General features: G+C 56.2%; 1 protein-coding gene across 5 annotated transcripts; it reads right to left on the bottom strand.

Annotated features, from left to right (window-relative positions):
* ITGAD (integrin subunit alpha D) lies at positions 1–27,551 on the bottom strand. 5 transcript variants are annotated; one of them, XM_062180946.1, is made up of 30 exons: positions 27,468–27,551; positions 26,010–26,115; positions 24,032–24,135; positions 23,862–23,932; positions 23,653–23,767; positions 21,055–21,185; positions 18,326–18,471; positions 15,783–15,936; positions 15,547–15,697; positions 15,284–15,357; positions 14,234–14,363; positions 13,941–14,083; positions 13,670–13,810; positions 13,368–13,580; positions 12,328–12,458; positions 12,053–12,210; positions 10,008–10,162; positions 9,646–9,777; positions 8,794–8,867; positions 8,436–8,574; positions 5,026–5,142; positions 4,858–4,937; positions 4,689–4,772; positions 2,192–2,270; positions 1,926–2,033; positions 1,747–1,821; positions 1,465–1,578; positions 1,226–1,327; positions 884–994; positions 1–481 (listed from the first exon to the last, which is right to left on the bottom strand). In XM_062180946.1, the coding sequence occupies exons 1-30, from the start codon at positions 27,496–27,498 to the stop codon at positions 365–367; spliced, it is 3,486 nt and encodes a 1,161-aa protein (XP_062036930.1). In that variant the 5' UTR covers positions 27,499–27,551; the 3' UTR covers positions 1–364. The 5 variants fall into 5 exon arrangements, with proteins under 5 accessions (XP_062036930.1, XP_062036931.1, XP_062036933.1 ...); XM_062180947.1 differs by having other exon boundaries at positions 13,368–13,577; XM_062180949.1 differs by lacking the exon at positions 1,465–1,578.

Here is a 27,551-nt window from a genome sequence, read left to right as displayed (position 1 = left end):
CCAGGCACAAGAGAAAAGTGAGAGAACTTTTTCTGCACACATAAGTGGGTTCCCTCAACTCTACCTACGGTAGCACCCCAGTGCCTGCATTAGGGCGTTTTACATTCAAGGCAAATGCATCACCGACATCCTGATTCCACGTGGCCATTCTTCCACACGTGCACATCCTTACTCCTGCGTCAGCAGTCTGTCACTGGAGCAGCCTGGCAGAGGTGCAGACATAGAAGAACCTTTCCACTGTTGGGACGGGCTCAGCACCCAGGGATGCTCAGACCAGTCGACCCATACAGAGGTTGCTCCCATGGAGACAGCTTTACAGCGGGAGGCAGGACCAGCCCCGGGAGGAGATGGGCAGGAGAGGGGATCACTGGGACAAAGGCAAATCTGAAGCCCCGCTGCTGGTGTCCTCGCCGGGGAAGGTGGCCGCGTCTCCCGGCTTCTCACCCAGCATCTCCTTGTACCGGCGCTTGAAGAAGCCAAGCTTGGAGGGGAAAGAAACCACAGAATCTGGGTGAGAGGGCAGGGGCGAAGGTGGGGGCAGGAAGGAGCTGAGTGGGGAGAAGGAAGGGGGCTGTGTGGGATTGAGATTCTGGCCAGATCACGAATGTGCCCCGCGGCTGCGACGCTGTGTCTGGGGGAAAGCAGGTGCCAGGCCCATGGCTGTCTCACTCCAGCCGCTCTGTACTGTGGGTGCTGCGAGTGTTTAGAAGGGACACACTGACACGGGGAGGTCAAGCGACTCCTCCGACCTTAAACAGGAGTCAGGAACAGAGCCAACAATGAGGCCAGGCCTGCGGCACCGGTGCTCTGAGCGCTGGCTCTGCCGCCTGTCTGGGGAAGACTGGTGGGTGCAGGTGGTGTGGAGGGAGGGCCACGCGCTCACCTTGTACAGCGGGGCTGAGATGAGAGCCAGCAGCAGCAGGCCGCCCACGCAGCTGCCCGCCACCAGGGGGACAGGGTCATGCTCCTCATACTCCTCCAGCACCGTCTCCACCTGCAGGGCATCAGGCCTTCTGCCCCCCACTCCCTCCCAGCTCCCGCCTCCTCTCCCCCCTGCCCCTGCTCCAAGGGCTGCAGGCAGAGACCCCTGAGCTCAGGGACAACCGTCCTGCCCAGAGACCTTCACCCCTCCTCCTCCCTGCACGCTGGCGACCCCCACCCAGCATTAGCGAGGCAGCACCAGGAGCCCTGGGGGCCTGGCCGCGGCCTCCCACGCAGCCCCTACCTGGGCTCTCATAAAGCGATTCTGGCCAGGAAGCTGGGAGTACACGGTCCTGTTGAAGGTGATCTCGGCCTCGCTCACCACCGACACCTTCTTTTGCGGCATCTGCAGGGGGGAAAGAGCCTGCCAGTTGGCTCTGGGGGCGCTCAGAGTTCCAGAACTGTCCTGGCTGGAGCATGGCCCAGCCACAGCAGGTGCCGCCCACGAGTGGGGGAGGGGCGCTGCCTCTGGGGCCTCCGCACCTGGCTGACCCAGGCGAAGCTGAGGTTGCCCTTCAGGGTGAAGTGGAGCTCCTCCTGGATGCCGAAGGAGGGGATGTGGCAGCGGAACCTCAGGCAGTGCGCAACGCTGCAGTCCTAGGGACAGTCCAGAGGAGCGTGAGGCTGCCGGGGCTTCACTTAGGAAGGGGCCCAGGCAGAGAACCCAGGCTGTGTGGGCGGGGCAGTGTGGAGCAAGCCCCGGACACGGTCCTGCCCCTCAGCCCAGTGCCCCCGCACTGACTGGGGGCTCAGGGGCTTTCTCACCAGCACGGGACTCCCTGAGACCCGGCTCAGGTCAGAGGTCCTCGGAGGTTCCTTCTCCCGCACACAGGGCAGGCTCTGGAGAGAGACGCGAATCCTCAGCCACCCAAGTGTGGACGGTGCCCCTGCCAGGGTGTGCGGGCTCTGGGACGGGGTCCTAGCCAGCGAGGCCAGGTGGGCACCTGGGCAGGGGCCTCCACCACCACGTCCCACACAGCCGCTCCGTTCAGGTGCACGGGGGCCCAGAAGTCTATGCTGATGGCCAGATCCCGCACACTCAGGTTGTTCACCTGCGGGAAACCGAGACAGGATGTGACGGTGGTCCCTGGAGCGGCCCAAGCCCACCTCTTTGCTAGAGGGCCCTCAGCTCCTCTCCATCTTCCCCCACCAACTTCCTGCTCGGTCCGCCCCGTGGATGCGTGGACGTGGGGGCTCTCCGGGCGCTCACCCGATAACGGTGCTCGGCCTCTTTGCTGCTCTTCTCAGTGGAAGTGGAAAAGTTGAAGAACCTGGTGGAGCCTTCGTGCCTGGACAGAGAGGCCAGCTGGTGATGGCCTGCCCGAGGCTGTGCCTGGCTGTGCCCGGGTCAGGCACAGGGACTCGGAGGGGCCCAGCAGAGGACCTGGGGGCAGAACGGGGTCTCCACCACCTCCATGCCTTTTGCCTCTGTCACTGGATTACGCACTGGTCCCCTGCCAGCCCTGGGTCCTCTTTGAAGTCGCCCAAGCTCTTGTTCTGCCTAGAGTGTCCTTACTCCCACTCTGGAAATTTTCACCTAAAGTCCCACCTGAACCTTCACCCTACTCAGCATCACAACATCTCCCGGTGGGAAAAGGGGTTCACATTGCATCTGGAGCAGGTGCATGTGAGCCTGGGGCTGAGCTTGGGGAGGCTGCAAGGGGCCTGCAGGGACAATAGCTGGGCCACCTGGGAGACGTGGTAGTGGGAGCCTCCATGGCGGGAGTGCAGGAAAGAGCTGGTGGCTAAGTAACCATGAGGCAGGAGGGCACATGGTCACCAGGCTGCAGGAGGATTTCCCTCTTCTCTCCCTTCCCCCCTCCCTCCCTCCCTTCATCCATCCAACCTACTCAGCCATTACTCTGTCAGTCCACTCATCATCCCTCCCTCTCTGTTGGTCCTCCCCAACCCATCCATCCATCCACCCATCCACTCATCCATCACTCTGTCAGTCCATTCATCATCCCTCCTTCTCCTAGTTTTCCACCCACCCATACACCCATCCATCCACTCACCCACCCATCCATCCACTCACCCACCCATCCATCAACTCACCCACCCATCCATCCACTCACCCACACATCCATCCACTCATCCCCTCATCCATCACCCTGTCGGTCCACTCCTCCATCCATGGCCTCCATCAGTGTTTTGTGTGCTTCTGTGCTGGCGCTGGAGTCAGCAGTTAAGCCACAACCCCTGCCCTCTCGGAGCTGAACCTCTCAAGTCTCAGCAGAATCAAGGGGACCAGCAGAGGAGCCTTCCCTCTGCACAGCCCCCAGCACCCAGAAGCCCTGCAGGCCAGGCAGTCTTCTCCCAGCCTGCCTGGCGACTCAGAACACACGGGCACTGGGGCAGGACCACCTGGCTCCACGTCTGAGGCCCCACTGCCTGAGTAACCCGAGGCAAGCTACTGAACCTTGCTGGAGCCCTGCCTGCATTTCTCCCTCTTTAAAAGAGATGCTGATGGGGGATTTCGCCTTGTGATGAAGACGCGCACATGTGGGGCCAGCGTTATATCTCAGTGAAGCCGCGGCTTGTGCCAGTGTCCCATAGCAGAGCACGGGTTCAAGTCCTGGCTGCTCTGCTTCTGCTCCAATTTCAAGCTACTGCACATGGAAAGGCAGCAAATGATGGCCCAAGTACTGTGTCCCTGCCACCATCTCAGAGATCAGGGTGTAGTCCCTGGCTCCTAGCTTTTGCCTGGCCTCAGGCCTCGCTGTTGCAGTCATTTGGGGAGGGAAACAGCAGGTGAAAGGTCTCTGTCTTTTCCCCTCTCTAGCCTGGCCCAGCACCAACTGGGGCAGGCATTTACAGTGAACTGGCAGATGGAAGGTGGGGGGGGGGGGAGGGTCCCTCCTGGGCCCCCAGCTCCCTGACCCACCTGCAGAGCCCAGGGCAGCAGCCCTGCCCCTGCCTTCCCAGCAGCGGATCACACCTCGGGCCCCACTCTGGGTTCTGCTGAAACTTGACCTTTTCTCTCCTCTGAGTGGAGACAGACCACTTCCTTGTGTGACAAACTGCCTGACTCAGAGTGCTCAGTGCAGGGGCTTTGCTGCAGGACCTTGGCGTGGAACACGTAGGACAGGGCTGGCCTCAGGGGAAAGGAAGCTAGCATTGAGGAGGAAGAGGAGCACAGTGGGGATGCGCTGTGTGTGGCCCACGAGCAGGCCAATCCCGCAGAGTTCAAGCAAGCTGTGCCTTAATATTATGAAATGAATATATGGCTGCCCCTGCCCCCAGCACTCTCACAGTGGAACTCTGAGGGCAGAGCTTAGATATCCATCATCACAGTGCAGACTGGGGCTGGCGCTGTGGCATAGAAGGTTAAGCAGCCCCCCTGCGGCACCAGCATCCCATATGGTCACCAGTTCGAGACCCGGCTGCTCCACTTCCAATCCAGCTCTCCGCTAAAGGCCTGGGAAAGCAGCAGAAGATGGCCCAAGCGCTTGGGCCCCTGCACCCATGTGGGAGACTCAGAAGGAGCTCCTGGCTCCTGGCTTTGGATTGGACCAGCTCTGGCCATTGTGGTCATTTGGGGAGTGAACCAGCAGATGGAAGACCTTTCTGACACTCCCTCTCTCTGTCTGTAACTGTTTCTCAAGTAAATAAATAAAAAAAAACTTTCAAAAAAGTACAGCCTGGGCCATGGGAGAGGCCAGGCTTACAGGGAGGTGAGAGGTCAAGGGCAGGGCTGGGATGAGCACCTTGTGATCATCATGTAGACAGCGTATTTCACTGGCAGCTCCAGCTCAAAGGAGGTCTTGTTGCTCGCAGGCTTATTATTCTCACTGGAGAAAGACAGGGGAGCCCAATGGGGAAGGAATTCAGGAGCATCTCCATCTGGGGCCGCAGACCAGAGGATGCCTGGCTCACCTGCTGGCATTGGCCCTCATGAGCAACCTGTCACCCAGGGTGGCCTTGGAGGAGACATCGAACGTGACTACGAAAGTGCCCTGCAGGAGATGGTAGGAAGGGAGAGGAGGTCATGGGGAAGGGGGTGGGGAGGGAGAGCAGAGATGAGGCTCTGGGGGAGGCACAGACCTGAGCACCCCCTTGGAAGATGGGGTGGTCGACGCTGCAGCTGGTACTCCTCAGGCCCTCGCTCTCGGTAGGCACGGCCTCACATGCTAGGCGCAGGGGCCGCTGCTGGGGTTGTGTCTGGGGGAGGAGAGTGAAGCAGAGAATGTCCCCCACATGCATGTGTGGGCCTGACACGCAGCAGTGGCGGCCTGCGGAGCAGTGGGGAACAGACAGACATCTCCATAAATAGCGCTGGGGACTCGGACCCCTACTGTGTATAGGGGGACAGGGAGCTAAAGAAAAAGAAGTTAGAGCCCTACCTCACACCATATATTAAAATAAATGCCAACAGGATTAAAGGTGAAAAAGCAAACAATAAAACTATTAGAAGATAACACAGAGCACTTTTAGTTGCCTTGGGCTAAGGAAGTGCTTCTTCATATATTTGTTTTTATTTATTTGAAAGGCAGGCAGAGAGATGGGGTGGCAAGGTATCGGAGAAAGAGAACTCTTCTATCTGCTGGTTCACTCCCCAGATGCCCACAACACAATCAAGTTAAAACATTCTGTTTATTGGGGCCAGCGCTGTGGTATTGTGGGTAAAGCTGCTGCCTGTAGTGCCAGCATCCCATATGGGCACCGGCTGCTCCACTTCCAATCCAGCTCTCTGCTATGGCCTGGGAAAGCAGTAGAAGATGGCCCAAGTGCTTGGGCCCCTGCACCCATGTGAGAGACCCAGAAGAAGCTCCTGGCTCCTGGCTTCAGATCAGTGTAGCTCCAGCCATTGCAGCCTTCTTGGAAGTAAACCAGCAGATGGAAGACCTCTCTCTCTCTCTTTCTGCCTCTCCTTCTCTTTCTGGGTAACTCTGACTTTCAAGTAAATAAATAAATCTTTTTTAAAAATTCTGCTTATTATAAAGAGATGGAAAAGACAAGCAGCAGGACTGGTACAGGACTAGTAACTGGAATATGTAAAGAACTCAGAAAAATATAGGCCTTCCAATTGAAAAATGGAAAAAAAGATATGGAAAAGATATGGACATACACTTCCCCAAAGGAAATATCTGAATGACCAAGAAAAATAGGAAAAGTTGCTCAATGTTATTAGAAAAATACAACTTAAAACCACAAGGAATTATGGATGTTTGGGGCAGTGGCAAAGATGCTAGTTGAGGGGCTGGTGTTATGGTGGAGCAGGTTAAGCCATCACCTGCAATGCCAGCATCCCATGTGGGCACCGGTCAAGTCCCGGCTGCTCCAATTCTGATCCAGCTCCCTGCTAATGCACCTGGGAAAGCAGCGGAAGGTGGCCCAAGTGCTTGGGTCCTTGCACTCACATGGGAGACCTGTAAGAAGCTCCTGGCTCCTCACTTCAGTCTGGATCAGTCCCAACAGTTGTGGCCATTTGGGGAGTGAAGCAGTGAATGGAAGATCTCTGTCTTTCCCTCTCTCTCTGTAACTCTGCCTTTCAAATAAATGAAATCAACCTTTTTTTTTTTTTAAAAAAAAAAAAAAAAGGCCACTTGAAACACCCACATACTGTATCAGGGTCCCTGGGTTAAAGTCCCAGCTCTGTTTCAGATTCCAGCTTCCTGCTAATGTGCACCCTAGGAGGCAACAGGTGGCCAAGTTCCTGTCACCCACGTGCAACACTTGGATTGAGTTCTGGGCTCCTGGGCTCCAGACTGGCTTTGGCCTCCAGTTGCTGTGGGCATTTGGGGATCTCTTTCTCTCCCCCCCTTCTCTGCCTTTCAAATAAATAAAAATAAAAGTTCACAGAAAATGGAATTAAAACATAAGTATATTTTGAAAAACTCAAGGAGATACTATTATCCACCTACCAGATTTACAAAAATTAAAGTCTGACAATGCCAAGAGTTAGGGTAAATTAAAATCTACAGGAGCTCTCCCATGCTGCTAGTGGAAGTGTAAATAAATAGGGAGAAAACTGTACTTATTAAACTTGAACATAACACATCCCAAGTGACCAGGCACTTCCATGCACAGGGGACACCTTCCAAAATATTATGCATGGGTGCACCAGGATACATACTCATGAATGTCATGGGACAAATCAGGACGTGAGTCAGACAGCCATCAGCTGTAGAATGCACAGACCACAGCGGTGTAATCATACAAAGAGATTCTGTGCAACAAGGAAGATGTTCACCAGCCCCTTGCAACAACATCGGTGACCCTCAGAAGCATAACGTAGAGGGAATGAGGCTGGGCCAAGGGTGCATACAACATGTTTCCCTGGGGCTGGCGCCATGTCTCACTTGGTTAATCCTCCGCCTGTGGCGCCGGCATCCCATATGGGCGCCGGATTCTGTCCCGGCTGCCCCTCTTCCAGTCCAGCTCTCTGCTGTGGCCCGGGAGGGCAGTGGAGGATGGCCCAGGTGCTTGGGTGCTTGCACCCGTGTGGGAGACCAGGAAGAAGCACCTGGCTCCTGGCTTCGGATCGGTGCAGCACCGGCAGTGGCAGCCATTTGGGTGGTGAACCAACGGAAGGAAGACATTTCTCTCTCTCTCTCTCTCACTGTCTGACTCTACCTGTCAAATAAGTAAAAAAAAAATTAAAAAAAAAAATGTTTCCCTTCAGGCCCAGCTCACATACTGGCCAGCCTGGATGGAGTTCTTTAGGACACACGTGGGGGTGGCAGAGTTTTAAAGAAATACAAAGGGAATGAGGATCACAAAGAAAGAACAGAGGTTACTTTGTGGGAGAGGGTAGGATTACCATGGGCAGAGACACACAGGGAGGGAGCTTCTGGGCTGCCACAGGGGTTAATGTCTAGATCTGGATGCTAACGGCACAGATGCCTGCTTGCTGTTTTTAAAAATGAAGTTACTGTTCTTTTTAATTATGTATTTGAAAGGCAGAGAGAGAGAGAGAGAGAGAGGAAGAGAGAGAGAGAGATCTTCCACCCACTGGTTCACTCCTCCAATGCCCACAACAGCCAGAAGATGGGAACTCAACCAAGGGTCCCCACATGGGTGCCAGGGACCCAAACACTTAAGCCATCACCTTCTGCCTTCCAGGGAATGCTTTATCAGGAAGCTGGAATGAGAAGTGAGGCCAGAACGCAAACTCAGGCACTGCCCACTTGCTTGATATTATTCAGGAAACTACATGTGCTTTGCCTCTCTCTGTCTCTGTCTCTCTCCCCCACCCCATGTGTGTAGTACGTGTGCATGTGTGTGTTTATATGAAAAGGGACTTCAAAAGTTCATGGAAAATGCAGTTAAAAGATAAGCTTATTTTGGTGCAACATTTTTTAAATCCATGCATGGGTTTTACATAGTACACATTTCCTAGAACTTCAAGGACCCCTTGTAGCATCATAGAAGGATTTTAGAAACGCTTTGTAACCCTGGGGTTACAGGCAGGGGAGGGGCCCCAGCCACCTTAGCCCTTGGGCGCTGTTTACCTGGCCCGACACCCGCCTGTAGGATAGCCCTGCTGGGTAGTAGAGGGTGATGGTGGTCCCATAGGAGTCCTCGCCCTCATTGCGCACGGTCACTGTCACTGTGAGCTCCAGGGAGAGCCCCACCAGCAGGGTATTCAAGCTGAAGAGAGAGGAAAGTCTTGGAATTTCCACTAGAAAGGGGCTGGCATTGGACCAAAGGCAGGAGTAGGATTACGGGAGCTCTTGAGCCATGGGCTGCTCACCTGTCAGTCACAGTCACTGCTGTGAGAGACAAGCGAGGGAAGAATGGGTATGCATCAACCCCGTGGTGATGGGAAATACAGAAGCCTGGGTGTCTGACAGGAACGGGGGAGCTCACCCCGAGAAGCTGAAGCTGACGCTCAGGTCCCCCTCACACAGGCGATCTTGTCCGCAGTTCTTCTCAAAGGGGAGCTGCAGCAAAACAGTACCTTCTGTTCCCACCTCGGTCCTCACCTTCCCGCAGCCCTCACAGGAGAAACACAGCAATGACTGTCCCTGGGCCTCTGCTGGACGCTGGCGAGGAGGGGAGGAGGAGCTTGGGGTTGAGACAGACAGGGGAGACAAGATGCTTGTCTCCAAGGAGGGTCAGCTGAGTGAGTCAAACCCAACTCACTGTAGCAGTCATTCGGCAAGTGTTACTGAGTGCGACAGTGGACATACTCTGGGGTGTCATGGTTAGGAAAGCTGGAAGCTACAGGTTCCTGTGCACAGGGCACCTAGAGTCTCCAGAGGCCACACATGCAGAGACAGATGGCTAGGACTCCAGGAGTGTGGTCGGTGGCCCAGGAGCACCAAGACTTAAAATGGGGCGGAGAAGTGGAAGCTGCTGAGTGTGGCTCTCAAAACACAGGGGGATGAGTTATGGCTTTGGGGGACTTGAGACCATCCTAGGGGTAGGGAGAAGGAGGTGTTCCCAAGCGAGATACAATGCCAACAAAGGCACACAATAGGGATGAGAAAAGCCAGCAGGATCAGCAGAGTGGGAACTGGAAGAATGGATGTCAGGGCAAAGTAGGGAGCCCGTCAGGATCTGAGTAGGGTCCCAGTGGGGGCAGGGCTTCGGGAGCCTGGGGGAGGCATTCTGGACTTGATGTGGTCGGGAGGCAATGGGGGGCTGCTGCGGGTTCTGAAGCGCACGGAGACACGGGGGCCAGCGAGCACCTCCCTGGGAGCTGCCGGCAAGACTCACGGAGGCAGTGAAGTGGTCCTGCGAGCCCGCGGCCAGCACAGGGCGCAGATTCTGGGACGAGGGGATCGGCTGTCCCTCCAGGGAGAAGTTGAGGCGCAGGATGATGGGGTTCACCACGTCCTCCACGCAGTCCTGGGGGAGACTGGGCTTTTCAGGAGCCGCTGGCCTGCCCCTCGCCCACCCCCTCCTTCGCCAGGACTTCTCCGTCCATGGGGGGCTCACCCAAGCCACCCAAGCCGTGGAGCTCACCTCCCAGGCCTCAGTTTCCTCTCTGCAGCCCCAGTTTGCTCAGCAGAGCAGGGGGTACTGGAGTCCAGCCTGTGCTCCCTCTTCCCCTCCTCCCCAGATCCCCAAATCCTCACTGGCAAAAGCAGCCTCATGGTTTCACAGTGATGCCCCAGCCCCAGGGTCTTCCTTCGAGTTAAAGTCCGGTTCTGGGTCTCTTGAAAAATGGCCCGAGAGACCAGGCGGCCTGGGTCCAGTGCCAGATCATAGCTGACGGAGCTCTGGACATCACCTGAAGGGGAAGAGCCGTGGGAAACAGAAAGGGAGCAAGAATCTAGAATGTTCTCTGATTTGTTCATGCACTAAATACTGGCTGAGCACTTTTTAATGTCATGGGTCATGGTGCTGGGTTGGGGGGGGGGGTACTGTGGATAACACAGACAGACAGACAAGACAGAAACCCTGCCCTTGCAAAGCTCACATCCTCTTAAAGGAGCCAGGCACAGGAGTCATCCATCAGTGCCAGGCTGGGAAGGGCTGTGGATGCAAAGAATATGCGAAGGCAGCCCTGGGCAGGGGGTGCTGTCCAAGATAGGCCAGGTCCAAGCTGGGACCTGGAGCTTAGGCAGGAGGATGAGCAGGATCTGGATAAACTGGCTTAGCGGTGAGGGCACCCTTGTCCCACAGCAGACTACCTGGGTCTGATCCCCAACTCTAGACTCCGATTCCCGCTTCTTGCTCATGTAGACCCTGGGAGGCAGCTCAAGAATTGGGTTCCTGCCACCCACACAGGAGACCTGGATTGAGTTCCTGGCTCTCCGCTTCACCCTGGGCTGGGTTGCTATGGGCACTTGGGGAGTTTAGGTCATTGGGAGCCACCCTCAGCAGGTAGTTATGGCAACAGGGCTGTTTGTTTAGGCAGAGTTTGGCCCAGCAGCTCTATTGCTTCTCAGCTCATCGTGTAGTGGTCCCTGGACATCTACTAGGCCATGGCCAACGTCCACCAGACGCTGGGGACAAAGACCTGTCTTTGGGGACAACTGATCATGACCTCTGACCTCCAAACTAGAAGCTAATGTCAACCTGCTCCTTCCCAAGGAGCTGCTGCATGGTATTTTAGTTGAAGCGTTGAAAAGCAGACTAACACAGAGTGAACCAGCAGATGGAAATGGTCATTCTATTTTTCTCTCTCTCTCTCTGTCTCTCTCTCTCCCTTCCTCCCTCCCTCCCTCCCTTCCTCCCTCTCTTCCCCCACCTCAAATATTTTTTTTTTTAAAAAGAGTAGGGTGGATGGGGCCAGCGCTGTGGCATAACAGGTAAAGCTGCTGCTTGCAGTGCCAGCATCCCATATGGACGCCAGTTCTAGTCCCTGCTGTTCCACTTCCAATCCAGCTCTCTGCTGTGGCCTGGGAAAGCAGTAGAAGATGGCCCAAGTCTTTGGGCCCCTGAACCCGCATGGGAAGATCTGGAGGAAGCTCCTGGCTCCTGGCTTTGGATCAGCGCAGCTCCGGCTGTTGTGGCCATCTAGGGAGTGAACCAGTAGATGGAAGACCTCTCTCTCTCTCTCTGCCTTTCCTTCTCTCTGTGTGTAACTCTGACTTTCAAATAAATAAAATAAATCTTTAAAAAAAGAGAGAGAGAAGGGTGGAGAGCAGCCAGGACTGTGGGATCAGTGCCTAAGCCCACAAGGGGGGAAGAAGCTGGGCGTTTACAGATGGTGAATGATACCAAGGGGTTGGGATAAGGAGAGGCCAAGCCACAGAGGGCAGTGCAGGGAGGGCTGTGGTCTTTACAACTGCATGGAAGAGCTGTGAGGGATGGCAGGCAGCTGAGGCAGAAGCCCAGACCTGCATTTTAGAACAATGGAGAATGGGGAGGGGGGGCGCAGGTGCAGTGCTCAGGACTGCTCAGGGTCCTGACCTTGTGCAGGAAGCAAGGGGAAGCAGTGGCCTGAGGCAGGCAGGGCCTGGGAGACAGAAGCTGGCGGACTCCAGAGGGGTCCTGGAGGCAGGACCTGTAGACCCGGGTGTGACACTGGAGAGCAGGGGCCCTGGTTTCTGATGAGGGTCGCTGAGCAGGTGCAGAGGTGAGATGTGGGTCTGGGCCTGTTCCAGCCCAGGCGTCGCACTGGGGGGTCTCTAACGGGGTGGGAGGCCAGGTCCTCCCCAGAGAGGACACTCACCTAACTGGTCGGCAGAGGTTTTGTGGACAGTGAGGCAGACAGTGGCCTCCCCGGCTTCCAGGGCACCGGGTGCCTCTCTGCAGTGCTGGAACACAGCCTTGGCCACCTCCTCCGGGCTGAATCTCATGGCCACGCCCACCTTCAGCACTGGCCGACTCCTTAAGGGGCAAAAGCGGGGAGCTAAGGATGGGATGAGAACCAGGGCAGGGAGGGCAGCACCGGTGGGTGGGACACACAGTGGGCAAAGGAACAGGGGGAGAGGAAGGCCTTCTCACCTGAGCAGCAGCACCTGTCCTTGGGCCCCTACAGCCAGGTCCACCAGGCCATCCTGGGTGAGGTCCTGACCCCCGCTGAGCGTCTGCCCGAAGTACTGGAGCCTGGGGGAGAGCTGGGTGCCTGCGATGCGCTGGCCAGGGAGGAAAAGAAGGGAAAAATCAAGGGGAGATGATGGGACAGGCTGCAGAACGGAGACCCGAGTGGGAGCGGATCTGCAGAGGGAGCAGATGAACGATGGAATAAAAAACAGAACAGTACAGGGGTGAAGGCTCATTTATTTACCACCTGCTGGGGTTACTAATAAATAACTCCGTGAGCAGGGCCAACGCTGTGGCGCAGCAGGTTAATGCCCTGGCCTGCAGTGCCAGCATCCCATATGGGCACCAGTTCGAGACCCGGCTGCTCCACTTCTGATCCAACTCTCTGCTATGACCTGGGAAAGCAGTGGAAGATGACCCAAGTCCTTGGGCCCCTGCACCCACGTGGGAGACCCGGAAGAAGCTCCTGGCTTCGGATCAGCGCAGCTCCGGCCGTTGCAACCGATTGAGGATGAACCAGCAGATGGAAGACCTGTCTCTCTCTCTCTCTCTCTCTCTCTCTCTCTCTCTGCCTCTCCTCTCTCTGTATAACTCTGCCTTTCAAATAAATAAAAATAAATCTTTAAAAAAAATTATCCAAGAGCACAGAGCTTGGTGCCCTCCCCAAACTGTCTGTGTAAGAACCTCATCGGTCATAAAAAGAGGCCAAGTCAGCCCCCTGCCTGAGGCCACACAGCCCAGGAGGGCTGGCCAGGCCCTGGCTGTGACCTGGGTTCTTAGTTCCATGCCTCTCTCTTGCCCATTAAGCTGCCACAATGTAGCCAAGGCTGTTTGGAAGCAAAGGAGAGACCAGCACTTACCCAGGCCTGCTGAAGTTCAAGGAATAAAACACAGGAAGGAGGAGGGATGGCAGCTGCCAAGGTCAGTGACAGGAGGCTGCGTTCACTGAGCCCAAGAAATAGAAAGGAGAGGGAAGGAGAGGCTGAGGCCCCGGGCCTCACCTGGCTGTGGGTGGGGCTCATGTCCAGCCCCGGGGCTCCATGAAACAGGTAGACAGCGCCCCGGTTCTCCTGCTCCCCTGGGGCCCCGATGGCCACATCTGCCAGCTGGTCCCCGTTCACGTCCCCTAGCACGGTCAGAGCCGCCCCAAAGCGGCCCCAGGGGTGGCCCTGCTCCCCGCGGAGAACACGCTCACATCGCCACGGAGCCCACTGCTGAAGAAAACCAACATTAAGACTGCACCCAGACAACCCCTCCGCCCCACACCCAGCCCCACCCAGCCCCGGGTCCATCAGCCACTCACCCCCCGGGGCAAGGGGCACACGGACACCCGGCCCCCTCGCGTCTGCTCGTAGTAGTGGGGGGCCCCGATGAGGACCAGGTCGGTGCTGCCGTCTCCGTCCACGTCCACGGAGCAGAGGGAGCTCCCGAAGTAGGAGCCGATCTGGAGGGCAAAGGCTGTGGTCATCCACCTGCCCCTGCCACAGGCATCCCCCACCCCCTGCCAAGGCACCCTCCGCCCCTCGCCTTCTCCCTCTCCACCCCTGGTCCACTCTGGCTGCATCTACACCCACCTGGGTCCCTGTGACTTCGGCTCTCGGCTCCCAGTGCGTGGACGTCTGGGTGAAGAGGACGACCTTCCCCGTGTGCTCATAGCGAGGCGCCCCCAGGACCAGGCTCTGCACCCCCTTCCAAAGCACCAGCTGGCTGGAGTAGCCTGAGGAAGCAGGGCTCAGCACGGGGCTGCCCTCCCCTCCCCTCTCTTCCCTCCCCTCTTCTCCCCTCCTCTCCTCTCCCCTCCCTGGCCTGGCCCCGCCCCACCCCAGGGCTCAGCTCCCACCTGTCCCCACCCCCGCTTCTTCCTCACCCAGGTAGGAGTCCCTCATGTCCACGTTCTGCTGAGACATGTTGATGAAGGTGGGGCTCCCGCCCGGGGGGTACAGAAAAGCACCCCCGGACCAATCAAAGCTGCCCACAGCCCCCAGCACCGGTCCTTCCTGGGAGGGAGGATTCCGATGCTGAGCGGGCCTGGGCGGAAGCCAGCCTGAGCCAAAGCAGCACCCGCCCCAACCCACTGCTCACCTGGGGTTTCTTCTCTGTCTTCCCCAGGCCGCACATGACTCTTGTCTCCAAGTCCATCCCCTCTGCCACCACTGGCTCAGCCCTGCCCTCCTGCCGCCCCCCCCCCTCCGCCCGCTCTCCACTGCCCACTGTGTGACCCGGTGCACCTGCTGGGAAAGCACAGCCAAGCCCCTCAAGCTGGCGCCTAGGACCCTCCCAAAACCCCATGGTGGGCCCTCCGCTCTGCAGCACACCAAGTCTGTGGCCTGGGCGCCTGGCCCCTGGCCCCTGCCCTCTGCCAGGGACTCGGCTCTTCTCTCTGGAAGGATCCACCTCAAAGCCCTCCTGTGAGGGGTGTGTGCTCTCGGGGAGAGGGGGGGATTTGGCTGGGCACTGTTCACAATCCAGGTGGTATAACTGATTGTGCACACAAACGCAGGCACAAGTGCACCCTGAACCCCAAGGACCCAGCCCGGTTTCATTCTGCAGCCTCCCACGGATCCACACACACCTGCGGTCAGTCAGGTCCCTCCCTGGGTCTGGTCCTTCTCCTTCCAGGCTGCCCCTGGCTGGTCCCAGCCCTGCTGGTCCTACTCTCTCCAGCACAGTCCCCTTAGGGAACCTGTGCACTGGCCTCTCTCCCTCCCTGAAGCAGCCCGTCCCTGGATTTGCCCCTCACTCAGCCTGCCTTATGCTGGTACAGTCTCCTTCCCCGAGTTCTGGGCCCTCACACACCTCCTGCATGTCTCCTTCCCACACTGAACTTGAAGACAAATTCTCTTTTTGTGTATTTCTGGGCCCAGCTCCCTGCCCAGGGCTGGCTTAGCCTTGGCACCCAAGTGCCCATTCCGCTCACCGTGGTGAGAAGTGAGCTGAAGCCCTCTTGGGACATCTCATGCTGGAAGGAGGTGCTTGCCGACGACAGGGTTCCTGGGGAGGGGAACAGGGTCGCTCGGGGTCGGTGAGAGCCCTGAGACCCTGAGGGCTCAGAGCAGAGGGAGGAGGACCTGGTCTGGGCCTGGGTTGTGGGGAGCAAATTTGGGTGAGTGGAACAAGATCATCAAGGCTGCAGGGGACAGTCGGGGCAGGGCCAAGTCCCCAACGTGCCCCCCAATTTACCCTCGACGGCAAAGATCCTATCGTATAGCTGCTTTTGGATGCTGCTGAGCGCTGAGAAATTGTCCACCTGGAACACGTGGGCGTCCGGCGGCTCGGAGGCGATGGTGTCCAGCTCCTGCCTGGCTGTGGGTTTCTGGAACGCGTCCCCCACCTGAGCAGAGAGGCCCGCTGAGGAGGAGGGGCCTGGCGGAGGGGCGGGAACAGTGCGGGGAGGGGCCTCGGCAGAGGAGCCGTACCCCGATGGCGTAGCGGATGATGCCCGCCTGCTCGGCCTGCGGGATGACAGTGCTGTAGTGCAGGGGGTCTTTGTACTTCTGCCCATCCGTGATGACGATGAGGATCTTCTTGGCACTTTCGCGGGCCCCGTTCTTGGTTTGAAACAGCTCTGTGCTGTCGGGGAAGACGAGCAAGTGACACCACCCATTGCTTCTGCAAAGATTTCCTCTGTGCCACACACGGGAGAGGCCGGGGAGGCCCGGACCCTCAGACTCCACCCAGGAGCGTTGAGAAAACGGCTCAGCCCTTGCTGAATGCCGTGCAGGTAACAGTCACGATCAAGGCACTCAGCGCCTTGGTCCTTGAACTTCTGCCCACTGCTGAGCTACGTTCTTGGGAAGAGCAGGTTCAGGGGAGAAGCTGGGGGTCAGACACGCTTTGGGCAGGTGCCAACCGTCTCGAGCCTCGATCCTCTCCTTGCAAGACGGACGGGAGGAAAACACCCACACGCCAAGTATTATCCTGGACACAACCTAAATGTCCACATTAGCAGACCTTGCTGCAGCCCCTCGGCTGAAGAGTGCACAGCCACGTGAAAGGAAAACAGCAAACTGTGGACAAACAGAAGAGGTTCTTCCCCAGGGTGCTTCAAAAAGTTCATGGAAAGATGGGATAAACAGAGAGGTTTATTTGGGTGCCAAAAAACTTAATATCCGGGGCCGGCATTGTGGCGCAGTGGGTTAAAGATCTGGCCTTTAGCACTGGAATCCCATATGGGCGCCGGTTCAAGTCCTGGCTGCTCCACTTTCGATCCAGCTCTCTGCTATGGCCTGGGAAAGCAGTAGATGGCCCAAGTCCTTGGGCCCCTGCACCCATGTGGGAGACCCGGAAGAAGCTCCTGGCTCCTGGATTCTGATTGGCGCAGCTCCGATCATTGCAGCCAATTGGGGGAGTGAACCAGCGGATGGAAGACCGACCTCTCTGTCTCTACCTCTCTCTGTAACTCTGTCTTTCACATAAATATTTAAAATAAAACTTAATATCCCAGGAGGGAGGGAGGTTGGGGGGGGGGAGCCACAACAATACAAAAGTTGCACTTTGTATTTATGAAATAAAAAACCACAAACAAAGCTATGCATGGATTTCAAAATAAATGTATCTTTTCATTCTAAAAAAAGAAAAACTGAATATCCACCCATAGTTCTTTCACAATACACGTTCCTTTGCTTTCTGAAATTCCCTGTTACAGGGCTGATTTGAAGACAAAGCAGGAGGAAACAGTCCGCAGCCTGCTGGTGAACTCGTGAAACAGGTCTGCACAAAGACAAGGCTGGACGTGGCCCTGAGCTGAGCGGGGCGGGGAGGGGGGTCACTGGGTCAGGTGCACCTGTCCAGTCTTGGTGCTAAAATACTGTGACTGGCCTAACTAGAGGGACTGCAGGTGACACTGCCTTTAAACTAAAGCCCTTAATGTTATTGCCATTTTGTCTTTTTTGAAATGAATCTTCTGTAAGAAGAAAGAACAGTGGGAGGTGGGGAGGGAGGGAGGGAGAAGCAAGTAGCACCGTGGCTGAGAGGGGCTTGGCCCTGGGGAGTGGGAAGGCTGCGGGAGACACAGTGCATTCTGGGAGGTGCAGTACATTCTGGGAGATGGTAAGCAGGGCCTGGGTTGGGACCACACTGTCACCCCTGCCTCCCTGACCCCAGCACAGGGAGAATCTTGAAGGGGGGGCTCTGGAGAGGGATGCCCCCTGTGTGAGACAGAGGCTGCCTCCCTCTTGGTTGCCCAGTCCTACAGGGCAGTGTCTTCAGAGGGAAGAGGGTACATTTGGCGGGGGCATCTTCTGCCTGGGATGTTATGGCCACAGCCAAGGATCCCAGGACTTCCACCCGGCTCCTTCCCATGAGAACCACATCTTCTTCTGTGGTCACACACACACACACACAAAGCAGGGTCTGTGTGGTGGTGAGCTCTGTACTAGACAGGCTCACAGTGAGTACCCAGGGTGTGCATGATGAGCAAGGGGGCTGGAGGGAGGGGAGTGGGACAGAGGCCCCAAAAAGAGCCTTGCACTGATTCCCGAGTCTGTGCCCAGGAGGAGAGAGGCTCTGTGTCATCGTTCTCTCAGGAGAACCTCAGCCAGGTGCCTGCACCATCTGTGCACCTTGGCCAAGCAGCTCACACCCAGTGCTCACTGAATCCTAACAGCAAGTGTGAGTTGATCCCCACTTTGATCCTGAGAGCCAGCATTCCCAGGGTGAGTCACGTGGCCTGCAGGAGCCAGGAGGGGAACTGCGACGTGTCTGGGCTAAAGCCCACCCCTCCCGCTGCCCCACTGGGCTCCTAAGGGCCTGACTGTGGGAACTCCAGTCCCACATCAGGGGGACCCAGTGCAAAGGGGCCAGGGGAACACCCTGGGGGGAAGGCCCTGCCTGCCATCGGCCCACTCCCTTCTGCAGCCCCCACATCCAGAGCCCCCCCACCAGCCTCTGGAAAGGGCTGCGGGGACCCCTGCGAGACAGCCACAGAGAGCACAGGATGGGGGGAGAAGGGTACACTTACACCACTTTCAGGATCCCCGTGGCCGTGAACGTGAGGCCTGTCAGCTGCACGATGGGCTCCACTAGGCCCTGAGGATTGGAGCTGTTCCGGAAGCTGCTGAAGGTGAAGTGTGTCACCAGCAAATTGGAGTATTGCATCAGCGAGAACTGCAGGTTGGAGTACTGCATCAGAGAACTGCAGGTTGGAGTACTGCATCAGCAAGAACTATGGGTTGGAGTACTGCGTCAGTGAGAACTGCAGGTTGGAGTACGGCATCAGTGAGAACTACAGGTTGGAGTACTGCATCAGCAAGAACTATGGGTTGGAGTACTGCATCAGTGAGAACTACAGGTTGGAGTACTGCATCAGCGAGAACTGCAGGTTGGAGTACTGCATCAGAACTGCAGGTTGGAGTACGGCATCAGTGAGAACTACAGGTTGGAGTACTGCGTCAGCGAGAACTGCAGGTTGGAGTACTGCATCAGCAAGAACTATGGGTTGGAGTACTGCGTCAGTGAGAACTGCAGGTTGGAGTACTGTGTCAGTGAGAACTACAGGTTGGAGTACTGCGTCAGCGAGAACTACAGGTTGGAGTATTGCATCAGTGAAAACTACGGGTTGAAGTACTGCATCAGCAAGCACTGCAGGTTGGAGTACTGCATCAGAACTGCAGGTTGGAGTACGGCATCAGTGAGAACTACAGGTTGGAGTACTGCATCAGCGAGAACTGCAGGTTGGAGTACGGCATCAGTGAGAACTACAGGTTGGAGTACTGCGTCAGCGAGCACTGCAGGTTGGAGTACTGCATCAGAGAACTGCAGGTTGCAGTACTGCATCAGCGAGAACTGCAGGTTGGAGTACTGCATCAGAACTGCAGGTTGGAGTACTGCATCAGTGAGAACTACGGGTTGGAGTACTGCGTCAGCGAGCACTGCAGGTTGGAGTACTGCATCAGTGAGAACTGCAGGTTGGAGTACGGCATCAGCGAGAACTGCAGGTTGGAGTACGGCATCAGAGAACTGCAGGTTGGAGTACGGCATCAGTGAGAACTACAGGTTGGAGTACTGCGTCAGCGAGCACTGCAGGTTGGAGTACTGCATCAGAGAACTGCAGGTTGGAGTACTGCATCAGAGAACTGCAGGTTGGAGTACGGCATCAGAGAACTGCAGGTTGGAGTACGGCATCAGAGAACTGCAGGTTGGAGTACGGCATCAGTGAGAACTACAGGTTGGAGTACTGCATCAGTGAGAACTACAGGTTGGAGTACTGCGTCAGAGAACTGCAGGTTGGAGTACTGCATCAGTGAGAACTGCAGGTTGGAGTACTGCGTCAGTGAGAACTGCAGGTTGGAGTACTGCATCAGTGAGAACTACGGGTTGGAGTACCGCGTCAGTGAGCACTGCAGGTTGGAGTACTGCATCAGTGAGAACTTCTGAGGGCTGGGGGGGAGGCGTTGGGGCTCAGGGCTCTGACGGCGGTCACTACCTTTAGCACACTGGTTATTCCGGGATCACTGAGGACTTACAAATCATTTCCCCTATGTTCTCAGTCCCTACAAATAATGTGCTGAAACCCACATGGGAAAATGGACCAGTCAGGGGGTAGGACCTGTGGTCAGGCATCTCATACCACAGTGCCGGTTCCAGTCCCAGCTGCTCCCCACTTCTGATCCAGTCCCTACTAATGTGCCTGGAAAAGCAGCAGATGATGGCTCAAGAGCTTGGGTCCCTGCACCCACACCAGGGACCTGGATGGAGTTCTAGGCTCCTGGCTTCAGCCTGGCCCAGCCCCGATTGTTGCAGCCGTTTGAGGAGTGAACTAGCAGATGGAAGATTTCTCTCTCTCTCTCTCTCTCTCTCTCTCTCTCACTCTGCCTTTCAAATAAATCAAATAGATCCTTAAAAAATGGACTGGCCCAAAAATACAGAAAGAAAAGTGAAAACCAAAACAAAATCATGCTCCTCTCATCATTTACAAAGAATAACCTTCAAGAATTTCTCACATACATGAATTTATGAGGGAACTTCAAAACACTCGTGTAGTGGCCGCGCTGTGCCATAGCAGGTAAAGCCATCGCCTGCAGTGCCGGCATCCCATACAGGCACCAGTTTGGGTCCCAGCTCCTGCACTTCCAATCCAGCTCTCTGCTATGGCCTGGGAAAACAGTAGAGGATAGTCCAAGTCCTTGGGCCCATAGCAGAGAGCTGGATCGGAAGTGGAGCAGCTAGGACTCGAACCAGCACCCGTAGGGGATGCCAGCACTGCAGGCGGTGGCTCTACCCCCTACGCCAGAGTGCTGGCCACTGAAGACCTCTTCTGTGCACAAATTTCAAATTTTATGCACCAAAAATAATTGAACTTTCAATTACATTTTACATGATTACATTGAAGTTCCCTCATAAATACATACACACTAGTTTCTGGGAAATAAAATAAGAAGACAAAGAAATCACAAGTTACGTGGAAAACAACAAACCTTCACCTGTGTGGCTGAGTTGCCTTAGGACAAATTTCACAGCAAAATTAGCTGAGATCCTTCCAGCATTTTGAATAGCATGGATTCACACTGCGTCTACGGGGGAACCTCCCAGGCCAGGGCTGGGGTCGGCCCTGCACTGGGCCCTACCTTGACCCTGGTCCCTACCCAACCTCATCAGGACACAGCTCCATGGACCCCCACCCCCAGCAGCGGCCTCCTCCCAGATATGCCCCCCGCCCCCGTCCCCCAGGGCTCGGTGCCCAGTCTTCACCTGGGTGTTGGTGTCCTTGAACTGGTCCATCACAGCTCTGACAAAGTCCTTCATCTTGCTGAAGTCATTTGAGCTAATGCTGCCAGAGCCGTCAATCAGGAAGACAATGTCCATCTCTTGATCTGGACACTCTACAGGGAGGCAGGGAGGCAGGAATCAGGGACACACCTGCGGGTCCCAGCCGTCTCAGAGAGCCCCAGAAACCCTCCCTGATCCACAGTCTCAGCCCATGTTTGGCCTCCCCATCCAGCTTCCAGCCCCTCACAGAGGAGCTCGCCCCAGCCAGCTCCTTCCCCTCTCCTCCATGAGGCCTGGGAAGGGGGAGGAGGAAGTGAGGACAGGGCTCCCCATTCATTCTGTCAACAAATATTTATTAAACCATTAACCCCTACTCAGGGAGCCTCCCACACCAAGGCACCTGGGCTATAATCCCAGCTCTGCCCCTTGCTAGCTGGGGAATGCAAGCAAGTCACTTAAGATCTCTGGGTGTTGGGGCTGCACTATGGTGCAGTGAGTTAAAGCCCCAGCCTGCGGTGCCAGCATCCCATATGGGCACTGGTTCAAGTCCCAGCTGCTCCTCTTCTGATCCAGCTCTCTGCTGTGGCCTGGGAAAGCAGTAGAAGATGGCCCAAGTCCTTGGGCCCCTGCACCCATGTGGGAGAAGAAGCTCCTGGCTCTTGGCTCTGGTTCAACTCAGCTCTGGCCATTGGGGAGTGAACTAGCAGAATGGAGGGCCTCTCTCTCTCTCTCTCTCTCTGGCTTGATATCTCTGTAACTGTCTTTCTTTTTTTTATTATTTATTTTTATTTATTTATTTATTTATTTATTTATTTTTTTAATTTTTGACAGGCAGAGTGGACAGTGAGAGAGAGAGAGAGACGGAGAGAAAGGTCTTCCTTTGCCGTTGGTTCACCCTCCAATGGCCGCCGCAGCCAGCGCACCGTGCTGATCCGATGGCAGGAGCCAGGTGCTTCTCCTGGTCTCCCATGGGGTGCAGGGCCCAAGCACTTGGGCCATCCTCCACTGCACTCCCTGGCCACAGCAGAGAGCTGGCCTGGAAGAGGGGCAACCAGGACAGGATTGGTGCCCCGACCGGGACTAGAACCCAGTGTGCCGGCACCGCAAGGCGGAGGATTAGCCTAGTGAGCCACGGCTCCAGCCTTCTCTAACTGTCTTTCAAATAAATACAATAATTATTTAAAAAAAGAGAGATCTTAGGGCCGGTGCTGTGGCGCAGCGGGTTAATACCCTGGCCTGAAGCACCAGCATCCCATATGAGCGCAGGTTCGAGACCCGCCTGCTCCACTTCTTTTTTTTTTTTTTTATAGGCAGAGTGGACAGTGAGAGACAGAGAGAAAGGTCTTCCTTTACCGTTGGTTCACCCTCCAATGGCCGCCGCGGCCGGTGTGCTGCAGCCGGCACACTGCACTGATCCGAAGGCAGGAACCAGGTGCTTCTCCTGGTCTCCCATGGAGTGCAGGGTCCAAGCACTTGGGCCATCCTCCACTGTACTCCTGGGCCACAGCAGAGAGCTGACCTGGAAGAGGGGCAACCGGGACAGAATCCAGCGCCCCGACCGGGACTAGAACCCGGTGTGCCGGCACCGTTCCACTTCTGATCCAACTCTCTGCTATGGCCTGGGATATCAGTAGAGGATGGCCCAAATCCTTGGGCCCCTGCACCTACATGGGAGACGCAGAAGAAGCTCCTGGCTCCTGGCTTCGGATCGGTGCAGCTCCGGCCTTTGTGGCCAATTGGAGAGTGAACCAGCAGGTGGAAGACCTCTCTCTCTTCCTCTGCCTCTCCTCTCTATGTGTAACTCTGACTTTCAAATAAAAATAAATAAATAAATCTTAAAAAAAAAAAAAGCCACCAAGCCTGACACCACGGCCTCTCTGGGTTAACACACTGTTCTTTGCCTGGTCCCAACACAGCCCTCAACAGGAAGACAGGTGACAACAGCTGTGACATACATTCAGGCCAGGCACTTTACATTCATGAAACCCTACCCTCTGTATAACCATTCCAGTTATTAGCCCTCCTCTTCCCAAAGAGGAAACTGGAGCCCAGCCAATGAAACCCCTTGCTCACCAGGCCACAGAAAACTTTAACATGGGCATCACCATTCTGCAGACTGACGCTCAGAGAAAGCCCCTGTGCTGTCCCCAGGCCCCTTCTCTTCCCTTACACTTCCCACTGCCCCATGCTGGCATGCCTTAGAGGGGAGCAGTGGGTCTGGGGGTCCCTGGAGCTCAGCAAGGAAGCATCCAGAAGAATTGCCTTCCTCCCAGATGTGTGTTTCTCACCGCAGATCTCACCTCCGAGGCCCCACCCCTCTGAAACTCACCTGCTGCCCGCACTGGAGGACCCTCTGCCACCTGCAGAACTCACATCCCCTGCCCACTGGCAGCTCCTGCCCTGAGCTGCCCTCCCTGCAGGCCAGAAGCTTCCCTCACCCCTGTGGGGGCTGCTAATGCTGCCTTAGTCACTCAGGAGGGGAGCCTAGGCACAGAGGGCTGAGAGGCAGGCTGCACGCTCCACCCACCCCTCAGGGCCAGCGAATGTTGACATGGGGAACCGCAGGCTGTAAGGACCTACCAGGCAGGGCAGCTGGCACGGTCCCGATGGGCTGTGCGTGGGCATCCAGCAGCACACAGAAACCTTGGGCGTACACGTTCTCCCCGCAGGCTCTATGCACGGTTGGGCCACAGGCCTGAGACAGAACTGTGAGCACTGGGGTCCACTCTCCATGGCCCTGTTCCCCCAGCCCCTGTGTCCCATCCCTCATGTCGCCCAGGGCCACTCACCAGCAGCTGGGAATGGTTGGGGGAGGCCGCCAGGGACAGGCCCAGGGACATGTTCACGGCTTCGGGGGGCGCTGAGAGAACCCACAGACAGGCCTTCAGCCAAGGGAGAGGGGAGAGCTGGGAAGGGCGGGGCCCGCGTGGGGCACGGAGGCGGAGTCCCGGTCACTCACTGAATGGGTAAATGGGAGTGCAGGTGCCGGAGGCGGGCATACACTCATACAGCCGTCCTGTGTGGTTGGCCGACGCCACCGCCAGGGGGGCTCCCACCATGAGTCTGCAGATGCAAGCGGCGCATGGTCGGGGTGGGTGGGGAATGGGGGGCACTTTAGGGTGAGGAAGTGGAGTGGGAGCTGCTCTGGGCGTTTGTCCCAAGGCAGCCAGCTCAGAAGTCAGAAGGCTGAGGACCATGCAGGCGTTTTCCATTACTTTTTAGACTACCCACATAAATATATGTGCATTTATTTATACACATGGTTTGGATTCGTTTTTAAGATTTATTTACTTATTTGAAAGGTGGAGTTCAAGAGATAGAGGGAGAGACAAAGACAGAGAGATCTTCCATCAGCTGGTTCACTCCCCAAATGGCCGCAATGACTGGGGCTGGGTCCTGCTGAAGCCAGGAGCCTCTTTGGGGTCTCCCAGATGGTTGGCATGGACCCAAGCACTTGGGCCATTATCTGCTGCCTTCCCAGGTACATCATCAGGGAGCCAGATCGGAAGTGGGGTGGCCAGGACTCGAACTGGCACTCAGATAAGGGATGCTGGTGTCGCAGGTAGTGGTTTAACTCACTGCACCACAATGCTGGCTTCTAAGTTGGATTTTTTTTTCTAACATTCACCAAACATAGAACTATTTAAAAACAAAAATGGCACATCCCAGCCATGGGTAAGGACACTGTGTGTCTAAAATGCCATTGTTGTGAACCACCCAAGAAGGAGAGCATCTCAAGTTCAGTGCAGACATGTGCAGAGGGCTCTCAGAACAGATGGTTGATTCTGTCATTTATCGGACAAATGTGAATGCCATGGAAATGATTGCATTAACAGTTGACCAATGGCTGTGTCAGAATCCATGCCTAGGCTGTAATACAAATGCAATGGTTTATTTGCAAAACGCCCCATGAGGAAAATATTTTTAGTTTGGGAAATATTTGATCACTACCAACAACCCAGCTGCAGGAGAAAACTAGACGAAACAAGTGGATCCTAGCTAGACAGCACTGGCCGAGCCAGGACTAGCGAAATGGGTGTTCAGTTTCCTGTAGACCAGACAGCCGAACCTGTCCTGGAGGCTGCCACCCTGCGGGGCAAGCTTCACAAGTGTCTAAGCTGATGCAGGTGAACCTTAAACAGGTGGCCAGTGAGGGAGAAGTTCAGGACCTGCTGGCATAAATGGTGGACAAACTCTAAGACCTTAAGCATGGTGGCCAAGTGGATAAAGCTACTGCCTGCAACACCAGCATCCCATATGGGTGCAAGTTCTAGTCCCAGCTGCTCTACTTCTGATCCAGCTCCCTGCTAATGGCCTGGGAAAAAACAACACAGGATGACCTGAGTGATTGGGCCCCTGCTACCCACAGGGGAAGACCTGGAAGAAGCTCCTGTCTCCTGGCTTCATCCTGGTCCAGCCCTGGCCATTGCAGCCATCTGGGGAGTGGACAGTAGATGGAAGATCTCTCTCCCTCTCTCCCTCTCTCAAATAAATAAATACACTAGAATTTTTTTAAAAAAGAAATCTAAGACCGATTTAGAAAGCACACATTTCTAAAGACACACACAAATGCAACAATGAGATTTTTCACTAAGAGTTTTTTGAAGAGACCAAGTGAATAGCGATAAATTTGGAATTTACTGAGTGTGGGCTGGGAGGGACACAGCACAGGAGAAGCAAAGAAACTGCCCCACCCGGAGGACAGGCTCCAAGCCTCCCTCCCAGGTCAGTGTCTGGCCTGCAGGTTTTTTGTGGCCTTGCCTGGGATTGAGCCTAAAACACTGGTGGTGTCAGGGGCCCCGGAGGAGCCTGGAAAACTTCTCAAGCAGCTGTCCTTCCGCCAGAACCGCCCCTCCCCCAAAAGAGTGTCCCTCAGGCCACCCTGCCTGCAGGACACTGCGGGCATACGTGAGGGGAGGGGTGGGGGCGTGGCCTACCGAGATCCGCCAAACTGCATCACGCTCTGCCCGAAGCCGGCTGCGTCTTCCTGGAAGATCACCGGCTGGCCCACGTCCAAGTTGAATCCGTGGTAAGAAGCCAGGACTAAGGCCATGGGAGGGGTCAGGGGCGTCAGAGAAGCCCCCATCCCCTCCCTCCTTCCAATATAACCCAGCCCAGTGCCAAGGGCAATAACCCAGGCCCCTCCAAAGACACATTTGCAAGAACAGCCAGGATCTGGCTGGCGGTGGGCCAGTTGCTTCCTGCAGGGTTAGATCAGGAACATTCCATAAGGCAGGGTGACTATGAAATTGATTGTGTAATCTGGGACCTTCTGATATGAAATGGGCACCATTAGTCATTACAGCAGGGACAGTCCCTGGCAAACCAGGACACAGGACAGACAACTCAAACCCTGTCCACCCCTCCCCACCCCCATCTTCTCATTGTACAGAGACCCCGAGCTCCAGCTCGGAATTCTGGGATCAGTGATCCATGCTTGTGTGTTTCCCAAGGCCCGGCTCTTGGCGTCAGCCTCTGAGAGGGGAGATTCTGTCTCATCCTTCAAGGCTTGACCCGCGCTGCCTGCTCGGTATGCAGACAGCCGGGCAGCGACACAGCCAGGATCCCACCCTGCTCTCCTCACAGCTCTGCTGTGGCTGGCTCTACCTTCCCAGGGCTTTTTCTGGCTCCCTGCTCCCCAGCAGCCATCTCTCCTCCCCATCCCTCAGAATTCCCAGGCATCTCTGGACTGAGAAGTTAGCTCCAAGTGGGGAAGCTCTGAGGGGGTCCCATGCCTGCCGGGAGGGGGGGGTGTCAGGGTGAGGTCAGGTATTTGGGAAGCCATTCAGGGAAGCTTCCTCCCTCCTCCTGGAGCTTGGGTCCTGAGCCGGAAATCACCCCCAGCCACCTGACAAGGTGCTCAGGCTGCTGGCTGACGGGGCAGGGACGCCAGGGGTCCTGGGCTGGGGGGCGGTGCTCACAGAGCTTGCAGCCCGCCCCCACCATGACCCAGCCCCTGCCCCAGAGCTCCTGGACCTTCCAGTTACTCAGGAGAAGCTGAAAACCTGGGCTTTGTGTGACATCTGGCTTTTTCAGAGACACAGAGATGAGGTCCCTGGGGAGATTTGCACTGTGGACTCGTCCCTGGAGGCCCCGCAGCCTGCGTGAAACCACACTTTGGAGGACATCAGGCTCTGCGAAGGGCCATCCTACCTGCCCCTCCCCACTGCTCCGGTAAACTTCCCTCTAGGCTGTCCTCCCCAACTCAGCACCCCCACCCCCACCAGGGCCCCCAGGAACAGGAGAGAGGGCGGCCATGGAGAAAGACAGGTGTCCGTCCACCAGAGCGCAGCTCCTGAGCCCGCTGCCCTCACCTCTGTCCAGGTCACACCCCTCCCGCATAACGTTGTGCACTCCTGGAGAGCTCCTCCCCAGCCCTGAAGATCCCCACTCACCCCCAAGGAGGACCACAGCCCCAAGGGCCATCTCTGAGCAGTGCAGCGGTGAGGGGAAGTGGAGAGGGAACAGTGGCCTGGAGG

The sequence above is a fragment of the Lepus europaeus genome, chromosome 21 (genome assembly GCF_033115175.1).
Source record: "Lepus europaeus isolate LE1 chromosome 21, mLepTim1.pri, whole genome shotgun sequence".
Classification (NCBI taxonomy): domain Eukaryota; kingdom Metazoa; phylum Chordata; class Mammalia; order Lagomorpha; family Leporidae; genus Lepus; species Lepus europaeus.
This window is presented reverse-complemented; position numbering and strand designations above follow the sequence as displayed.

Coding starts and splice junctions, on each gene's coding strand:
- ITGAD (XM_062180946.1), bottom strand. CDS start 27,498: ATGGCCCTTGGGGCTGTGGTCCTCCTTGGGG. Junction 15,698..15,782: donor TCATCCGCTACGCCATCGGG/GTACGGCTCCTC, acceptor CTCTCTGCTCAG/GTGGGGGACGCGTTCCAGAA. Junction 8,575..8,793: donor GTCAGCTTCAGCTTCTCGGG/GTGAGCTCCCCC, acceptor CTCTCTCTTCAG/CTTGAATACCCTGCTGGTGG.